The sequence below is a fragment of the Scyliorhinus torazame genome, chromosome 9 (assembly GCF_047496885.1).
Source record: "Scyliorhinus torazame isolate Kashiwa2021f chromosome 9, sScyTor2.1, whole genome shotgun sequence".
NCBI lineage: Eukaryota > Metazoa > Chordata > Chondrichthyes > Carcharhiniformes > Scyliorhinidae > Scyliorhinus > Scyliorhinus torazame.
This window is the reverse complement of record NC_092715.1, coordinates 64,477,420-64,497,609: the sequence shown is the minus strand read 5'-3', so window position 1 is coordinate 64,497,609 and position 20,190 is coordinate 64,477,420. Positions and strand designations below refer to the sequence as shown.

Genomic DNA, 20,190 nt, shown 5'->3' with positions numbered 1-20,190 from the left:
CGCGTGGCCAGAGATTATAATGGCGGAGTATTCCGCCTTTGTTGCTCCTAGAAGCACCCTCTTCCCTACCACAAAAAAGTCCATCCGTGAGTAGGCCTTCTGCACGTGGGAGAAGGAGAATTATTTTTCTTCCGGGTGGTGGAACCCCAACAGGTCTACCACCCCCCCCCTCCTCACTCCCCCACCCCCCATCTGTTCCATAAAGGTGTTCAGTTCACGTACCATGCCTGACACGTTACCTGTGCTGGATTTGGACTTGTCTAACGTCGAGTCTTGTAAACAGTTAAAGACCCCGCCCCCTTGATTAGGCAGTGGGAGTCCAGTGGGATTTCGCCCATCGATGTTTTGATGAACTCCAAGTCATAAGACCATAAGATATAGGAGCAGAATTAGGCAACTCGACCCATCAAGTCTGCTGCGCCATTCAATTATCCAAGTGCAGGGCGTATATATTTACCAAAACTACCGAGGCCCCTCCAGGGTCCCGCTAATCTTAAAAAATCACCCTCCTGGATCCGTCACTGTGCCTGTCGCCATAAATGAAACTATCCTGCTAACTAACATGGCCACACACCCTCATTCTGGTATTGAAACATGAGTGAACCCTCAGATTCTTGAGATGGGCGAGGATCTCTTCACCAGCCAGTTGAGGTCCCTCACATTCCATGTAACTATGCGGATGAGGGGATGGGGGGCCTGCCCCGCCCCCCCCCTTCCTGTGGGGGCAACCATACTCACCATGTGGGCCTGGCCCTGTCCGATCAGGCCTGCCCTCGTTCTCGGGCCATTCAAAATATCCGGCAACTGCTTCCCCTTTCCCTTCATCTCCACATGTAGCCCGTTGCAACCACCGTACTACTCCTCCCCCTCATGTTTCCCCCCTCCTAGTTCCCTCCCCCCTTTCTCAGCTCTACCCCCTCCACACTCCTGAACTAATGTGCCAGGGGGATGGGAACCGATGTAGGAAGTCAGTGGGGACAGAAACAAAAGGCAGGAAGGGAGAGTGTGTAAAGCATGACCAGAGAAAGCAGGGCAGAGAGCAAGGAAGGTCTACATTAAACTGCATTTATTTCAATGCAAGGGGCCTGACGGGCAAAGCGGATGAACTCAGGGCATGGACGGGCACATGGGACTGGGATATTATAGCTATGACTGAAACATGGCTAAGGGAGGGGCAGGACTGGCAGCTCAATGTTCCGGGGTACAGATGCTATAGAAAGGATAGAACAGGAGGTAAGAGAGGAGGGGGAGTGGCGTTTTTGATTAGGGAGAACATCACGGCAGTACTTAGAGGGGATATATCCGAGGGTTCGCCCACTGAGTCTATATGGGTGGAACTGAAAAATAAGAAGGGAGAGATCACCTTGGTAGGACTGTACTACAGGCCCCCAAATAGTCAGCGGGAAATTGAGGAGCAAATATGTAAGGAGATTACAGATAGCTGCAAGAATAATAGGGTGGTAATAGTAGGGGACTTTAACTTTCCCAACATTGACTGGGACAGCCATAGCATTAGGGGCTTGGATGGAGGGAAATTTGTTGAGTGTATTCAGGAGGAATTTCTCATTCAGTATGTGGATGGACCGACTAGAGAGGGGGCAAAACTTGACCTCGTCTTGGGAAATAAGGAAGGGCAAGTGATAGAAGTGGTAGTGAGGGATCACTTTGGGACAAGTGACCATAATTCCATTAGTTTTAAGATAGCTATGGAGAATGATAGGTCTGGCCCAAGAGTTAAAATTCTTAATTGGGGCAAGGCCAATTTTGATGGTATCAGACAGGAACTTGCAGAGGTAGATTGGGGGAGACTATTGGCAGACAAAGGGACGGCTGGTAAATGGGAGGCTTTTAAAAATGTGTTAACCAGGGTGCAGGGTAAGCACATTCCCTTTAGAGTGAAGGGCAAGGCTGGTAGAAGTAGGGAACCCTGGATGACTCGAGATATTGAGACTCTGGTCAAAAAGAAGAAGGAGGCATATGACGTACATAAGCAACTGGGATCAAGTAGATCCCTTGAAGAGTATAGAGATTGTCGAAATAGAGTTAAGAGGGAAATCAGGAGGGCAAAAAGGGGACATGAAATTGCTTTGGCAAATAATGCAAGGGATAATCCAAAGAGATTCTACAGATACATAAAGGGGAAAAGAGTAACTAGGGACAGAGTAGGGCCTCTTAAGGATCAACAAGGGCATCTATGTGCAGAGCCACAAGAGTTGGGTGAGATCCTGAATGAATATTTCTCATCGGTATTCACGGTGGAGAAAGGCATGGATGTTAGGAAACTAAGGGAAATAAATAGTGATGTCTTGAGAAGTGTGCATATTACAGAGGAGGAGGTGCTGGAAGTCTTAAAGCGCATCAAGGTAGATAAATCCCCGGGACCTGATGAAATGTATCCCAGGATGTTGTGGGAGGCTAGGGAGGAAATTGCGGGTCCCCTAACCGAGATATTTGAATCATCGGCAGCCACAGGTGAGGTGCCTGAAGATTGGAGAGTGGCGAATGTTTTGCCCTTGTTTAAGAAGGGCAGCAGGGAAAAGCCTGGGAACTACAGACCGGTGAGCCTAACGTCTGTAGTAGGTAAGTTGCGAGAAGGTATTCTGAGACACAGGATCTACAAGCATTTAGAGAGGCAAGGACTGATTCGGGGCAGTCAGCATGGCTTTGTGCGTGGAAAATCATGTCTCACAAATTTGATTGAGTTTTTTGAGGGAGTGACCAAGAAGGTAGATGAGGGCAGTGCAGTAGACGTTGTCTACATGGACTTTAGCAAAGCCTTTGACAAGGTACCGCATGGTAGGTTGTTGCAGAAGGTTAAAGCTCACGGGATCCAGGGTGAGGTTGCCAATTGGATTCAAAATTGGCTGGACGACAGAAGGCAGAGGGTGGTTGTAGAGGGTTGTTTTTCAAACTGGAGGCCTGTGACCAGTGGTGTGCCTCAGGGATCGGTGCTGGGTCCACTGTTATTTGTGATTTATATTAATGATTTGGATGAGAATTTAGGAGGCATGGTTAGTAAGTTTGCAGATGACACCAAGATTGGTGGCACAGTGGATAGTGAAGAAGGTTATCTAGGATTGCAACGGGATCTTGATCAATTAGGCCAGTGGGCCGACGAATGGCAGATGGAGTTTAATTTAGATACATGTGAGGTGATGCATTTTGGCAGATCGAATCAGGCCAGGACCTACTCAGTTAATGGTATGGCGTTGGGGAGAGTTATAGAACAAAGAGATCTAGGAGTACAGGTTCATAGCTCCTTGAAGGTGGAGTCGCAGGTGGACAGGGTGGTGAAGAAGGCATTCGGCATGCTTGGTTTCATTGGTCAGAACATTGAATATAGGAGTTGGGACGTCTTGTTGAAGTTGTACAAGACATTGGTACGGCCACACTTGGAATACTGTGTGCAGTTCTGGTCACCCTATTATAGAAAGGATATTATTAAACTAGAAAGAGTGCAGAAAAGATTTACTAGGATGTTGCCGGGACTTGATGGTTTGAGTTATAAGGAGAGGCTGGATAGACTGGGACTTTTTTCCCTGGAGCGTAGGAGGCTTAGGGGTGATCTTATAGAGGTCTATAAAATAATGAGGGGCATAGATAAGGTAGATAGTCAACATCTTTTCCCAAAGGTAGGGGAGTCTAAAACTAGAGGGCATAGGTTTAAGGTGAGAGGGGAGAGATTCAGAAGGGCCCAGAGGGGCAATTTCTTCACTCAGAGGGTAGTGAGTGTCTGGAATGGGCTGCCAGAGGAATTAGTAGAAGCGGGTACAATTGTGTCTTTCAAAAAGCATTTAGATGGTTACATGGGTAAGATGGGTATAGAGGGTTATGGGCCAAGTGCGGGCAACTGGGACTAGCTTAATGGTAAAAACTGGGCGGCATGGACTGGTTGGGCCGAAGGGCCTGTTTCCATGCTGTAAACTTCTATGATTCTATGATTCTCTGCTTCTTATGCCCTTTGTCCAGCGCTTGGCCAGGTCCACCCCATGTCTTGGTACAAGTGGATGGGATGTCCACCCACTTGCACCTTTTGTACTTTTCGCCCATCTCAGGATCCACTCCACTTATCTTGGTATTTGTGGAACTCCACAATCATCGCCTGTGACGGTTCCCTGGCTCTGAGCTGCTGTTGAACTTTTAAAAGTCACAGGTTTGGCCACAATGTATTTAATCCAGGTGTGTGTGGTGCATTTTAGGAAGGATGTGAAGGCATTCGAAAGGGTGCAGGAAAGTTTCATGAGAATGGTTCCAAGGATGAGGAGCTCCAGTTATGAAGATAGATTGGAGAAGGTAGGACTCTTGTCCTTGGGAAAGGGAGGCTAAGAGGAAATCTGGTGGAGGAAGTAAAAATCATGAAGGGTCTGGTCAGAGTTGATAGGAAAAACTTCCCACTCGTTAAAGGGTCAAGAATGAGAGGGGATGGAATTAAAGTAATTTATAAAAGAAGCAACAGTGATCTGAGGGAAAACCTCTTCAGACAGCGAGTGGCCGTGGGTCTGGAATGCTCAGAGAGTGTGGTGGAGACAGGTTCAACTGAAGCATTCAAAAGACTTAAAAAGGAAGAATATGCATGGTTACGGTGAGAAGGCAGAAGTGGAACGAGGGACATTAATCATTTGGAGAGCTGGTGCTGACATGATGGGCCAAATAGCCTCCTTCTGAGCCATAAACCTGTGATTCCGTGCTAGCACGAGGAAAAAATTGAATATAAATATGTACATTAAATATAAAATAGTCTTTTGAGAACATTCAAAGCATGAATAAGGCAAACATTTAAAAATGAGGAAGAATTGGAACATCTTCGTTCCATTGAATAAGCAAAGCACATCCCCATGAAAAATTGTGGCATCCAGATTTTAATCATATGCCATAAATCAATTGAATAGCATTATTAGACGAACATCAGTAGCACATACAGCTATTGGCAACTTTAAAAATGTGCAGTGTTTGATCATTCTGAATTCATTAGGTTATCATAATAAATATAAATAATATACACATTATTATAGTTTGAAAAATAATTTATCAGTCTGCCATTTGTCATCGACAAAACCTCTGTAATGTTTTACAGTGGAACAGCTGGATTATGTTTCTCTCAAAGAGAATGCAGGAGACGTGAAACTGAGTTGTGAAAATTGCACAAGGTTTACATTTTAACAAAAATATTCATTTTATTATTGTAAAATAAAGACAATGCAAACTGGATGCCTTTAGCCAAACAGGATGGCATAGAAATGAGTATATGTTGTGCCTGCTCGTCAGGTATAACAGGCGCAGAGCACACTCATTTAGCAATGAGACAGCCTGCGCATGACAGGTAACAATGCCTCATTCATTTAAGCATCCCCCCAGAACATTCCAACTCCCAGAACGTTCCAACTCCCCAACCATGACGGACCTGAGGAATTCTGCCAGTGAGTCAGGTGCACCAGAATTTATTTCTCCCATCAGTAAACTTCCCATGGGATGGGCGATGAGCAGCGGCGCATCCCAATTTTGTAGATGAGTTCTGACAACCAACGTCTCTTGATTCTCGGGTCTCTTGCGGTGGCCGCATGCTCCCTCTGCAACACTGGATAGGGTTTTTGTCACCCCCCCCCCCCCCCCCACCCCATCGATGGGGCTGAGCACAGGGGCAGGCGAACACAATAATTGTCACCATCATCAGTACGCCTGCCACCAGGCCATTTTTCTCTTCGTAGGTTTGTGGTCAGGTGCGGCAGGTAGCCAATTAAAGGGTTGAAGTGACAGCATAAGACCTATCGTCAGAAGCTAACTGGAATCTTCCAGTTGACCTTGGTGCCCCTCTCACTCAGAAACTTGGCCAGCTGCCTGAAGAAGGCCTCCCAGTGGCTGAATGGGAGACCAGGCTTTTAAGGCCTTCTTTATCTGTCTGTCCTCAGCTGTGGCAACAGGCCACTGTGTGGAAGGGTTCTTCCTCCTCTATGCTTGCCTGGCTACTGAGGCCAGTTTTAATTTAAAAGTTTCAAAATGTGTCAAGAGGGCCCCTCAAAAATGGAAACCCTCCCTCTCTCGCTCTCTTACCCGAACTGCAAACTTCATTTCCTGTAATGTCCTCCAATTGGCATTATTCGTTGGCCAATTGGAGTATGAGCTCCCTCAATGATAGCTCATTGAGGGGGCCCATATAAGCACCTGTGTAGGCTTTGTGAGGCAGCCTTAAGTTGACTGGAATGCTAGCAGCACTGTTTGGAGCTGCGCTTGTATATAAGTTATTGCAAATAAATACTGGTGTGGTGACGGAACCCCTGTGGATTATTACAGTGGCGACGAGGTAAACAAAGAACCTTGCGGAGACCAGCTGCCGCACTCGGAGGGTAAGCCTTGCTCTTTCAAAAATGCTCTTTTTGGGAAGTTGGATGCATTCGACCCGACTATTGAGGACTGGTCCCAGTATGTGGAGAGAATGTGTTACTTTTTCCAGGCCAATGAGATAACGGAGGACGGAAGGAAATGGGTTATACTGCTGTCGGCGTGCGGACCCTCAGCCTTCGCCATTATACGTAGTCTAACTTATCCCAATACGCCGGACACGATACCTTTCCAAGAATTAACGAAATTGGTGGAAGAGCACTATGACCCAAAACCACCCCTCATTTTGAGTAGGTACAGATTCTACACAACAAAGCGGGAAGACAGTCAGTCACAAATTTCTTGACCCGCCTGAGAAGGCTGGTGGAAAAATGTGAGTTTGGCCCGATGCTAAACGAAATGCTTCGGGACCGGTTAGTGTGTGGCATAAATGACCTCCAAATACAGAAGTGCCTGTTGGCAGAAACGCAGCTAGACTGCAGGTGGGCGTTACAGCTCGCACTGTCTCTAGAAAAGGCAGCAAGTGGGGCGCTGGAACTACAGGGCACGCCAATGGAGGTAGATACCTGGGAGAGGGACTACCACAATGGGTCCAGCTACCGGATAGCTGCCTCAGGAAAAGCCTGAGGAACAGAGGGCCAAAGGAAAACCCCAGAACTGCCCCCAAGTCTGCTAGGACTAACTGGAGACAGAGGGAACTACCAGCTGAGGCTCCCCCAACAGAGAAGGACCGTTTCTGGCACTAGACAGAGTGGGGTAACAGCGACAGAAACCCTAGAAGGAGGTGGCAAAAGAGGAATAGTAGGTGGGGACGCAGGGAAGTACACAACCTAGATGCCCCATCCTCCTCCGAAGGGGAACAGTTATATAATAGTGTGACGAAGAAAGCAGAACCTATTAAGATTACCCCACGGGTGAACGGTGAATAGACACTGGTGTGGCCGTATCAGTAATGGGAGTGGCAGCATTTTTTAAATCAAAGATGGACTCCAGCCACTAACCCTAACAAAAACATCGACAAAACTTAAAACCTACACGGGGGAACCCCTGGAAGTTCTAGGCACGACTCATGTACCCGTGGAATATGACAAACAATTGCTCAGATTACCATTGACGATAATAGAGGGCTCCGGACAGAACTTAATAGGATGGAACTGGCTGAAAGACCTAAACTTAGATTGGATGAAAATTTTCCAGAGTGGAAGCGGGTAGTTGAGTGGAGTACTCCAAAAATACACAGAGGTCTTCCAAGAAGGTTTGGGGGAAATTATAGGCGCCAAAGCAACTTTGCACGTGGACCCAGAAGCCCTTCCGAAATTTTGTACGGCCAGGCCGGTACCTTTTTGCATTAAGGAAGAAAGTAGATGTCGAAATAGAAAGGTTACGGCATTCAGACCAGTACAGTTCTCGGAATGGGCAGCGCCGGTGGTACCAATTTTGAAGCCAGACGGCTCGATACGTCTCTGTGGAGATTTCAAACAGCCGGTAAACAAATACGCACTGCTGGACAAATACCCGATCCCGAAAATAGGCAACCTATATGCCAAATTGGCAGGTGGGCTTTTGTTCACGAAACTGGACATGAGCCACGCCTACCTGCAGTTAAAACTGGACAAGGACTCCCAGAAGTTCGCTACGATCAACACCGTGAAGGGACTTTTTCGTTATACTAGGCTACCCTTCGGAGTGTCATCAGCCTGCGCTATATTCCAGCGTACGATGGTAAATATTCTGCAGGGACTACCGCAGGTGGCGATTTATTTGGACGATGACTTAAGCACGGGTAGGACAAACAGGGAACACTTAAGGAACCTGGAGGAAGTGCTCAGGCATTTCGCAAAGGCAGGCGTATGGCTGAAAAGAGAAAAATGTGTTTTTCTGGCCCCACAAGTGACGTACCTGGGATATAAAGTAGACGAGTCGGGCTTACACCCATTGGAAGACCGAGTAAGGGCAATAAAAGAAGCCCCAGCTCCCACCACGGTCCAGGAGCTACGATCATTTCTAGGATTGGTAACATATTATGGCAAATTTATTGACAATAGGGCGTCCATCCTAGAACCCCCTCCACCAGCTATTAAAAAAGGGACAAGAATGGAAATGGTCCGCCCGCCAAAACCGAGCATTTAGGGACATTAAGGAGCAGCTGTCATCCGAAAATGTCCTAGAGCATTATGACCCAAGGAAGGAGTTGGTGGTCACGTGTGACGCATCACCTTACGGGGTAGGAGCCGTCTTAGCCCATAGAGGAAGGAATGGGGAAGAACGGCCAATAGCCTATGCTTCCTGGGCCTTGCCGATGGCTGAGAGAAAATACGCCCAAATCGAGAAGGAATGACTGTCGGTGATATTTGCAGTAAAAAAAATTCACCAGTATCCGTATGGGCGGAAATTCACCATAGTGACGGACCATAAGCCGTTATTAGGGTTATTAAAAGAAGACCAGTCAATACCCCCAATTGTATCAGCTAGAATCCAAAGCTAGGCGTTGCTACTGGCGGCGTCTAGATACGTTCTGGAGCACAGACCGGGAACGCGAGTAACAAATGCAGATGCTTTGAGCAGACTTCCCCTCCCAGACACCCCGCCGCTAATACCGAAAGTAGAGGAGACAGTAATGACTCTAAATTTTTTGGACACCCTACCAGTGGACGCACAAGATATTCGGTTGTGGACGCAAAAAGACGCATTTTAGCCAAGATGAAGCATTTACTGCTAACAGGGGAACTGGAGAGACCAGTGGAGCCCCAGATGCACCCATACTGGAACAGAAGGGACCAAATAACCGTAGAAGACGGTATCCTATTATGGGGAGCCCGGGTAATAGTCCCAGCTCAGGGCCGTCGGGCAATCTTAACCGAGTTACATCACGGACACCCAGGGGCATCTAAAATGAAGATGCTAGCTCGAAGCTACGTTTGGTGGCCAGGACTGGACACCGACATAGCAGCCTTGGTACGTCGGTGCCAGGAGTGCCAACAGGGACAAAGAGTGCCACCAGCTGCGCCATTGCACCCATGGGAATGGCCAGGCAGACCGTGGACCCGCCTGCATATTGACCACACCGGCCCTTTCATGGGCTCAATGTTTTTGGTGATAGTGGACGCCCACTCCAAATGGTTGGACGTCCACCAGGTAAACGCGGCAACCACAGCATCGATAATTGAAAAGCTCAGGGCCTCGTTTGCAACACATGGACCTCCGGAGGTATTGGTATCGGACAACAGAACGGCATTCACAAGTGGGGAATTTGGAAAATTCCTAAAGGGAAACTGAGTCCGCCACATCAAAACGGCCCCTTACCGTCCAACGACCTCGCAGAGAGAGCGGTCCAGACACTAAAAGCGGGATTCGAGAAGCAGCCGGCAGCGTCAATGGACACAAAGCTCTCCCGCTGGCTGTTTGATTACAGGACGCATTCCACAATGGGCATACCGCCAGCTGAACTCTTAATGGGAAGGCGGCTGCGAACGAGGCTGAGTCTCCTTTTCCCAAATTTAACGGGGAAAGTGGAGAAACAACAGGAGGTCCAATGCAGGGGGCATGATAATAATCGGCAGCAGAGACATTTCCAGGTGGGGGCACCGGTTTGGGTCAAGAATTATGGGAATGGACCAACGTGGGTCAAAGGCATGGTAAGGTCCCAAACAGGGCCCATATCATATCAAGTTTCGATAGGAGGTAAGGTGCTGAAGAAACACCTAGACCAAATAAGGGCAGCAGAACCACACCTGGAGGCAGTCGAAGCAGGACTGCCTCAAGCTGGGATAGCTCAGACGGGAAAGATCCCCAGCCCCGAGCAATTTCTCCAGACCCCGTCATCCAGTCGTCGGAGATGGACACGTTCGACGAGGCCGCTGCGACACCTCTCCCCGAGGAGGAGGAAGTACAACTTCCAAGGGTCGTCAAGGAAAAGACAGGCACCTATAAGGTACACCCCACCCACGTCGGAGAACGACCCGGCGGACGACACAGGTGACAGACCCTGACAGGAGGAGCAAGAAGAAGCTCAGAGGAATGCCAGCTGGCAGGAATTCCTTGGGGGGAGGGGTGTAATGACCTCCAATTGGCATTATTGGTTGGCCAATTGGAGTATGAGCTCCCTCAATGATAGCTCATTGAGGGGGCCCATATAAGCACCTGTGTAGGCTTTGTGAGGCAGTCTTAAGTTGACTGGAATGCTAGCAGCACCATTGGAGCTGCTCTTGTATATAAGTTACTGCAAATAAATACCGGTGTGGTGACAGAACCCCTGCCTCCTGTAGATTATTACATTTCCCTTTGAGCTGGAGAGCCTCCTGCTGGTCCTCCAACATCCAGACCCAACCTGCCATTCTTAATTGGAGGCCGAGCCCACTCTCTGCCCACTAACTGGACAATTCAGAGTAAATCATTGACGGGAAAATTTTCGTCACATAGTGTGGGGTTGTGACCCCCATTTCACCCATCATTGGGGTCCGAACTCGACTTGCTGCCCACTGAGTCTGGACCTGAAAACCTGCGAGGATTGATTCCTAGCCTTGCACCTCATCTTTGGGTACTTATTGTCAACCAAGAATTCATTTAAAACAATATGCTTTAGCTGTAAGATATGATGAAGCTTTCAGCACAGCCTAGAAGAAAAAAAAGCTTTTAAAGTAGCTACCACGTGCTTACGTTAGCACAACGAGCATTCAGTCTGGCTTCATGCATGATGTCTTTTGAACATTACACAGCCATTAAATCAGTTTGTGGCTCGAGCTGAGCAAATGCATGATGAGAATTGTATGTTGACCCCCTCTATCAGAAGTAATACAGCACAGAGAAAGCAGTAGAATAGGCTCTCGGGATTTGTTTCCAGAAAGCGTGTTCTGACATATTTCTCCTTTCAACACTGCAAACTACATTAACTCTATGTGTACGCTGTTTGGTCATTAACTCCAATTGCTCGAGGGTAATTGTTCAAAGAGTGGATTGTTAGATTAGGGAGTAATCCAGTGCCTTATGTGTACAAATAGATGCCATATGGGAGATATTCAATAAGTAGAGCTTCCAAGAGCCAGCAATATTTCAGAAAAGATTGAATGCAAGAGAGCATAACCCAAATTCTGTACCTGAGGAATAGCCACAGTGACCGCACGGTGGCACAATGGTTAGCACTGCTGCCTCACAGCACCAGGGACCCGGGTTCAATTCTGGCCTCGGGTGACTACCTGTGTGGAGGTTGCACTTTCTCCCTGTGCCTGCGTGGGTTTCCTCCGGGTGCTCTGGTTTCCTACCACAGTCCAAAGATGTGCAGGTTAGGTGGATTGACCACGCTAAATTGCCTCCTAATGTCCAAAAAGTTTAGGTGTGGTTACTGGGTTACGGGGATAGGGTGGAGGTGTGGGAATAAGTAGGGTGTTCTGTCCAAGGGCCGGTGCAGACTCGATGGGCCAAATGGCCTCCTTCTGCACTGTAAATGTATGTATGATATATGTTGTTCAATTTGCACTCCCATATATCAATCTTGATGGAGCATTACCTTAAAAAGCACTCAGCATTTTCACATCTGTTTGAACATTATACTTAATGCCTCACTTTAGTTGAATTGTCGGAAGGAGTAATGAACCTCAGTTTCTTTAGAATACTTCGGCCCACATTTTACTCCCTTGACAAAGTGGAATAGCTAATTTATTCTCAATTGATATGTTCCTGCTTCGGGCCAATTGTGAAACTCCCTTTTGGGATGATGCCCATTTTGCACTTGGGAGCCTGCCTGTATTGGGCCTCAAATCCAGAATGTTTTTAAATTTTGGAATTTGCCTTCTGGCCAATGCAATCAATTGATTTTACAGGCATTCTGGATTTTTAAAATGTAAAAGAGTTCTCTCCACTCCTGTTGCAATGTTGGGCTCCAGCGGCGAGCAGGCATCCTTGGCACCCAGCACTATCATGGTACAGGTGTCGAGAAATACATCAGACAATGTGCATCTGCCTTTTAGATATCTTTTACAAGAGATGTTCGATAAATGGATTGGCATATTGTATGGAACAGGTGTGGCTCGATGGAGAAATGGGAGGGGCATGATGAAACACATCCCTGATCCACTGCCCTCTGCTACCGACCAGATCCACAGAGGGAGGCTGAGAATTCTCTTTCACTATGTTCAGGAAATGGACTGGTGAAAATGGGTAAAATGAAGATGGAGATGAAAAGATGGGTTGAATAAACTCGGTTTGTTCTCACTGGAACGACGGAGGTTGAGGGGCGACATGATAGAGGTCTACAAAATTATGAGGGGCATAGACAGAGTGGATAGTCAGAGGCTTTTTCCCAGGGTAGAGGGGTCAATTACTAGGGGGCATAGGTTTAAGGTGCGAGGGGAAAGGTTTAGAGGAGATGTACGAGGCAAGTTTTTTTACACTGAGGGTAGTGGGTGCCTGGAACTCGCTGCTGGAGGAGATGGTGGAAACAGGGCCGATAGTGACGTTTAAGGGGCATCTTGACACATACATGAATAGGATGGGAATAGAGGGATACGGACCCCAGAAGTGCGGAAGATTTTAGTTTAGACAGGCAGCATGGTCGGCACAGGCTTGGAGGGCCGAAAGCCCTGTTCCTATGCTGTACTTTTCTTTGTTCTTTGAAATAGCACAGGCTAGCAAAATAAAATGGGATGAAAGGGTTGGCATTGAAAGCAGAACCAGGCCTTTAGAGCTGAAGAGCTTGCACTTTTGTAGCTATTCTGGTTCTCAAGTATTGTTTGCTCTTCCACAAAGCTTGCAATGTGATTTCGCAGACCCCTGATGGAAGATTCACATTGGTCATTCCGCATCAGAAGAGAAACTGCAGCTTTTCCATCATTTATCCAACCGAGATCAGGATCTCTGAGCTGACCCTGGGACATTTCAATGACTTACAGGTAATTATGATCCACAAAGAATTCAGGCTGGATTACAATTGTGTGTAATGTAACACGTCACATAATACTGTAATTAATTTTTTTAAATTATGATTTCAAAAGCATTCGGAAAAGCTTGCTGCTGAATCCTGCAAAATCTGAACAATCTTTCTAAACATTTTTATTAGCTTTTTCAGAATTTTTCTTATACATAAATTACATTACACAAATTTAACTAACATTTAAAAATCTTTCCTCAACCCGAAAACAATTAATTAATTAACTCAGCAATTTAGCTGCTGACTGAGGTTAATTTCTTAAAGTGAGAAATAAATGGCGACATCTTTCAGAAACTCCCGCCCCCCATCATTCTCTCTTAAACTAAATTTAACCTTCACTAGCCTCAGAAACTCAATTACATCTCCCAGCCGTATTGAGACACAGGGTGGAGAAACTGATCTCCAACCTAATCGAACCCACCAGCGAGGCAAAGGCTAAGATATCTGCCGCTGCCCCTGTCTGGAGCTTCGGCAAGTTCAACACCGCGAATATGGTTCCCAGGGGACTGGATTCTAGGTCCACCTGTAACACTGCCGACATGGTGCTAAAGAAAGTGTCCCAGAATTTCGGGCACAACCAAAACATGTATGCATGAAGAACCTGACAGGTTACAGAATGTTGGATGTTTTGGGGACAGGACAACACATCAAAACTGTTCACAAACATTCCAGGAACTGAGGAGAGTCAGAGGTTATAGAGGTGCTTTCTCCAGATCAGAATTCTGGAACGTCAGATGGAATTTTAAGTGATTTGATTTGATTTATTGTCACATGTACCGAAGTACAATGAAAAGTATTTTTCTGTGGCCAAGGAAACGTATACAGTACGTACATAGTAGACAAAAAGAATAATTAACAAAGAACATTGACAAATGGTGCATCGGCAAACTGTGATTGGTTACAGTGCGGAACAAGGGGCCAAACAAAGCAAATGCAAGAGCAGCATAGGACGTTGTGAATAGTGTTCTTACAGAGAACAGATCAGTCCGAGGGGGAGTCGTTGAGGAGTCTTGTAGCTGTGGGGAAAAAGCTGTTCCTATGTTTGGATGTGTGGGTCTTCAGACTTCTGTACGTTCTGCCTGATAGAAGGGTCTGGAAGAAGGCATTGCCTGGGTGGGAGGGGTCTCTGATAATGCTGTCTACCTTCTTGAGTCAGCGGGAGGTGTATATAGAATCAATGTGGGGATGGCAAGTTTGTGTAATGCGTTGGGCTGAGTTCACCACACCCTGCAGTATCTTGCGATCTTGGGCCGAGCAGTTGCCATACCAAGTCGATGCAGACATGCCAAATTTCTTTAGCTTCCGTAGGAAGTAGAGACGTTGTTGGACTTTCTTGACTGTTGCATCAACGTGAGTGGACCAGACAGATTGTTGGTGATGGTGACCCCCAGGAACCTAAAGCTATCGACCATCTCCACTTCGGAGCCACTGATGCAGATGGGAGTGTGTGTCGTGCTACGCTTCCTGAAGTTGATGATCAGTTCCTTGGTCTTTCCAACATTTTGAGAGAGGTTGTTTTCGGTACACCATGCAACCAAGTGATCTATCTCCCTTCTGAAGTCTGATTCGTCATTGTTTGACATATGGCCCACCACAGTCGTATCATCCGTAAACTTATAGATTGAGTTGGAGTTAAATCTTGCCACACAGTCATGTGTGTATAGCGAGTACAGTAGAGGACTGAGCACACATCCTTGCGAGCCCTGAAGTTGAGGGCTATTGAGGAGGAGGTGCTGTTGCCTATCCTGGCAGATTGCGGTCTGTGGTGATTAAGTCGAGGATCCAGCTACACAGGGAGGGGTCAAGTTCCAGATTGCGGAGTTTGGTTATTAGTTTTGTCCGGATAATGGCGTAGAAGGCGGAGCTGTAGTTGATGAACAGCAGTCTGATGTAGGTGTCCTTGTTGTTGCGATGTTTGAGTGTTGATTGTAGAGCCAGGGAGACAGCATCTGCTGTGGACGGTTGCAGTGATAGGCAAACTGCAGTGGATCGAGACCGAATGGGAGGCTGGCAGTGATCCGTCTCATGACTAGCCGCTCGAAGCATTTCATGATAACCGATGTCAGGGTCGGTAGTCGTTGAGGCAGGCTACCTTGTCTTCTTTGGTACTAGTATTATGGTAGTCTTCTTGAAGGGGCTGGGGACCTCAGAGCGGAGCAGTGAAGATATCTGCGAATACACTTAATCCCTCAATTCCCTCAATCCTGGCCTGTAAAAGCATGGGTACAACCATTTTTTAAAAATCCAGTTTGACGCTAATTGCTATGAAGTTGCCAGTCTCACTGTAGAGGTTACAGAGATGATTGCCACTGCAGCAAACTCTATTTCTTAGTCACTAACTCGAGCCTTCTCACTGGCAAATTGTCAGAGGCCCAACCATGGTGTCCGTAACCTTGGTATCATATCTGACCATGTGATGAACATTTGATCACATATACCTGCCATTGTTGAGGCCACCTATGTCCACTTGCATAACATTATCCAACAGCATCCCTCAGCTCATCTGCTGAAACCTCATTAACGCCTTTGTAACTCCATGACTTGGAGTGCACTGCATGCCATCCTCCGTTGTTCTATCCTCAAAATTTGAGGTAATCCAAAACTCTACTGCCCAAGTCTTAACTCCCTCCAAATCCGGCTAACTTATCATTGCCTGTGCTCACTGATCCACATTAACATCATTGTCTGTGCTCACTGATTTGCATTAACATCATTGTCTGTCTGTGCTCACTGACCTACATTAACATCATTGTCCGTGCTCACTGACCTACATTAACATCATTGTCCGTGCTCACTGACCTACATTAACATCATTGTCCATGCTCACTGACCTACATTAACATCATTGTCCGTGCTCACTGACCTACATTAACATCATTGTCCATGCTCACTGACCTACATTAACATCATTGTCCGTGCTCACTGACCCACATTAACATCATTGTCCGGGCTCACTGACCTACATTAACATCATTGTCCGTGCTCACTGACCTACATTAACATCATTGTCTGTCTGTGCTCACTGACCTACATTAACATCATTGTCCGTGCTCACTGACCTACATTAACATCATTGTCCGTGCTCACTGACCTACGTTAACATCATTGTCCATGCTCACTGACCTACATTAACATCATTGTCCATGCTCACTGACCCACATTAACATCATTGTCCATGCTCACTGACCTACATTAACATCATTGTCCGTGCTCACTGACCTACATTAACATCATTGTCCGGGCTCACTGACCTACATTAACATCATTGTCTGTGCTCACTGACATACATTAACATCATTGTCTGTGCTCACTGACCCACATTAACATCATTGTCCGTGCTCACTGACCTACATTAACATCATTGTCCGTGCTCACTGACCTACATTAACATCATTGTCTGTCTGTGCTCACTGACCTACATTAACATCATTGTCCGTGCTCACTGACCTACATTAACATCATTGTCCGTGCTCACTGACCTACGTTAACATCATTGTCCATGCTCACTGACCTACATTAACATCATTGTCCATGCTCACTGACCCACATTAACATCATTGTCCATGCTCACTGACCTACATTAACATCATTGTCCGTGCTCACTGACCTACATTAACATCATTGTCCGGGCTCACTGACCTACATTAACATCATTGTCTGTGCTCACTGACATACATTAACATCATTGTCTGTGCTCACTGACCCACATTAACATCATTGTCCGTGCTCACTGACCTACATTAACATCATTGTCCGTGCTCACTGACCTACATTAACATCATTGTCTGTGCTCACTGACCTACATTAACATCATTGTCCGTGCTCACTGACCTACATTAACATCATTGTCTGTGCTCGCTGACCTACATTAACATCATTGTCCGTGCTCACTGACCTACATTAACATCATTGTCTGTGCTCGCTGACCTACATTAACATCATTGTCTGTGCTCACTGACCTACATTAACATCATTGTCTGTGCTCACTGACCTACATTAACATCATTGTCTGTGCTCACTGACCTACATTAACATCATTGTCCGTGCTCACTGACCTATATTAACATCATTGTCCGTGCTCACTGACCTACATTAACATCATTGTCCGTGCTCACTGACCTACATTAACATCATTGTCCGTGCTCACTGACCTACATTAACATCATTGTCCGTGCTCACTGACCTACATTAACATCATTGTCCGTGCTCACTGACCTACATTAACATCATTGTCCGTGCTCACTGACCTATATTAACATCATTGTCCGTGCTCACTGACCTACATTAACATCATTGTCTGTGCTCAGTGACCTACATTAACATCATTGTCCGTGCTCACTGACCCACATTAACATCATTGTCTGTGCTCACTGACCTACATTAACATCATTGTCTGCCTGTGCTCACTGACCTACATTAACATCATTGTCCGTGCTCACTGACTTGCATTAACATCATTGTCTGTCTGTGCTCACTGACCTACATTAACATCATTGTCTGCCTGTGCTCACTGACCTACATTAACATCATTGTCCGTGCTCACTGACCTACATTAACATCATTGTCCGTGCTCACTGACCCACATTAACATCATTGTCTGTGCTCACTGACCTACATTAACATCATTGTCTGCCTGTGCTCACTGACCTACATTAACATCATTGTCCGTGCTCACTGACTTGCATTAACATCATTGTCTGTCTGTGCTCACTGACCTACATTAACATCATTGTCTGCCTGTGCTCACTGACCTACATTAACATCATTGTCCGTGCTCACTGACCTACATTAACATCTTTGTCCGTGCTCACTGACCCACATTAATAGCATTGTCTGTGCTCACTGACCTACATTAACATCATTGTCCGTGCTCACTGACCCACATTAACAGCATTGTCCGTGCTCACTGACCTACATTAACATCATTGTCCGTGCTCACTGACCTACATTAACATCATTGTCCGTGCTCACTGACCTACATTAACATCATTGTCTGTCAGTGCTCACTGACCCACATTAACATCATTGTCCGTGCTCACTGACCTACATTAACATCATTGTCCATGCTCACTGACCTACATTAACATCATTGTCCGTGCTCACTGACCCACATTAACATCATTGTCCGTGCTCACTGACCTACATTAACATCATTGTCTGTCTGTGCTCACTGACCTACATTAACATCATTGTCCGTGCTCACTGACCTACATTAACATCATTGTCCGTGCTCACTGACCTACATTAACATCATTGTCTGTGCTCACTGACCTACATTAACATCATTGTCTGTGCTCACTGACCCACATTAACATCATTGTCCGTGCTCACTGACCCACATTAACATCATTGTCCGTGCTCACTGACCCACATTAACACCATTGTCCGTGCTCACTGACCTACATTAACATCATTGTCCGTGCTCACTGACCTACATTAACATCATTGCCCGTGCTCACTGACCTACATTAACATCATTGCCCGTGCTCACTGACCTACATTAACATTGTCTGTGCTCACTGACCCACATTAACATCATTGCCCGTGCTCACTGACCTACATTAACATTGTCTGTGCTCACTGACCCACATTAACATCATTGTCTGTGCTCACTGACCTACATTAACATCATTGTCCGTGCTCACTGTCATAATTTTGAAACTCTGATCCTTGTTTTCAAATCACTCCAAGGCCTTGCCCAGCATTATCTCTGTAGCCACCTACAGACCCACAATCCTCCGACTCATGCCCGATGTTCATTGCTCCACAATTGGCAGCAGTGCTTTCAGCTGGCTCTGGAATTCCCTTCATGAACCTCCCCACCTTTCTTTCCTTTTTTAAGATGCTACCTGAAACCTTCCTTTTTGACCATACCTTTGGTCATCTGTCTTAAGATTTTCCTTACGTCGTTGAGATTGTTATAACGCTTCTGCAAAGCGCCTGGAGGTGTTTATGTTTTTTGTTGAAATGAAAATGTGATACCAGTTAATGTTTTCCTGACACTGGTTTTACGGCATTAAGTTGGGATAGAACAGAGATCATTGAAGTGAGAGCAGCTATAATCTGTTTACACCTGACGATACTTCACCTCGCTTCCTTGTGGTTGATACTTAATGCAAAAAGGTGAAAATGTTTCATTTCTCAATTGATGAACCCATACAGAAAAATAAGCAAATTGGAGATGATTGAGCAAATTTCCCTGTATGAGTATTTGGGGACTATTGTGACCTTCACAAAATAATTGTTCACTGTATGTACTAAAATAAGCCTATGTCATAAATCTGCAATGTATTAATTTTGTACAAGTATAGTCAACTCTCATGAGCTTCATGTAACTTGTTGCCTGGTTTCACCAATCATAGCTCTATTAATTGCAATATACATTACATATTCCCTTAGATAGGAATACATTGTTAATCTCCACTGCCACACACAGGTTTCAGCTCCTTGACATGTTGAAGGTAGCTACGGAAAGTGACAAGGAACCATTAGGTTTTATATTCCTTGCCCTTTTCCTTCAAGATAGCCAAATATGTAGGGTGCTATTCTTTCCCCCCCCCCATGCCGGGTGGGTGAATCGCCGGGGCGTCGCGCTAATCGCGCCACGCCGCCCCGACCCCCGCACTCGATTCTCCCACCCCCCCAGAAACCAGCGGCGCGCGATTCGCACCGGGCCACTCGGAGAACCGACGAGCGGCGATTCTCCGGCCCAGATGGGCCGAGCTGCCGCTACGACACAACAGGTTCCCGCCGGCGCCGTCCACCCCTGGTTGCTGCCGGCGGGAACGCTGGGGGGATGGCCTGTGGGGGAGGGAGGGGGGCTCCTTCACCGGGGTGGCCACCGATGGGGTCTGGCCCGCAATCGGGGCCCACCGATCGGCGGGCCGGCCTCTCGCTCCCCGGGCCTACCTCCTTCCGCGCGCGGCCCCAGA

General features: G+C 46.6%; 1 protein-coding gene across 3 annotated transcripts in view; it reads left to right on the top strand.

Annotated features, from left to right (window-relative positions):
• The window catches only part of crhbp (corticotropin releasing hormone binding protein), a 69,928-nt gene that overhangs the window by 29,309 nt on the left and 20,429 nt on the right, over window positions 1-20,190 (top strand). For all 3 annotated transcript variants that reach the window (XM_072516030.1, XM_072516033.1, XM_072516032.1), the window contains exon 5: window positions 13,078-13,220. In XM_072516030.1, coding sequence (XP_072372131.1) covers window positions 13,078-13,220 — 143 coding nt within the window. The remainder of the gene's footprint in view (window positions 1-13,077; window positions 13,221-20,190) is intronic.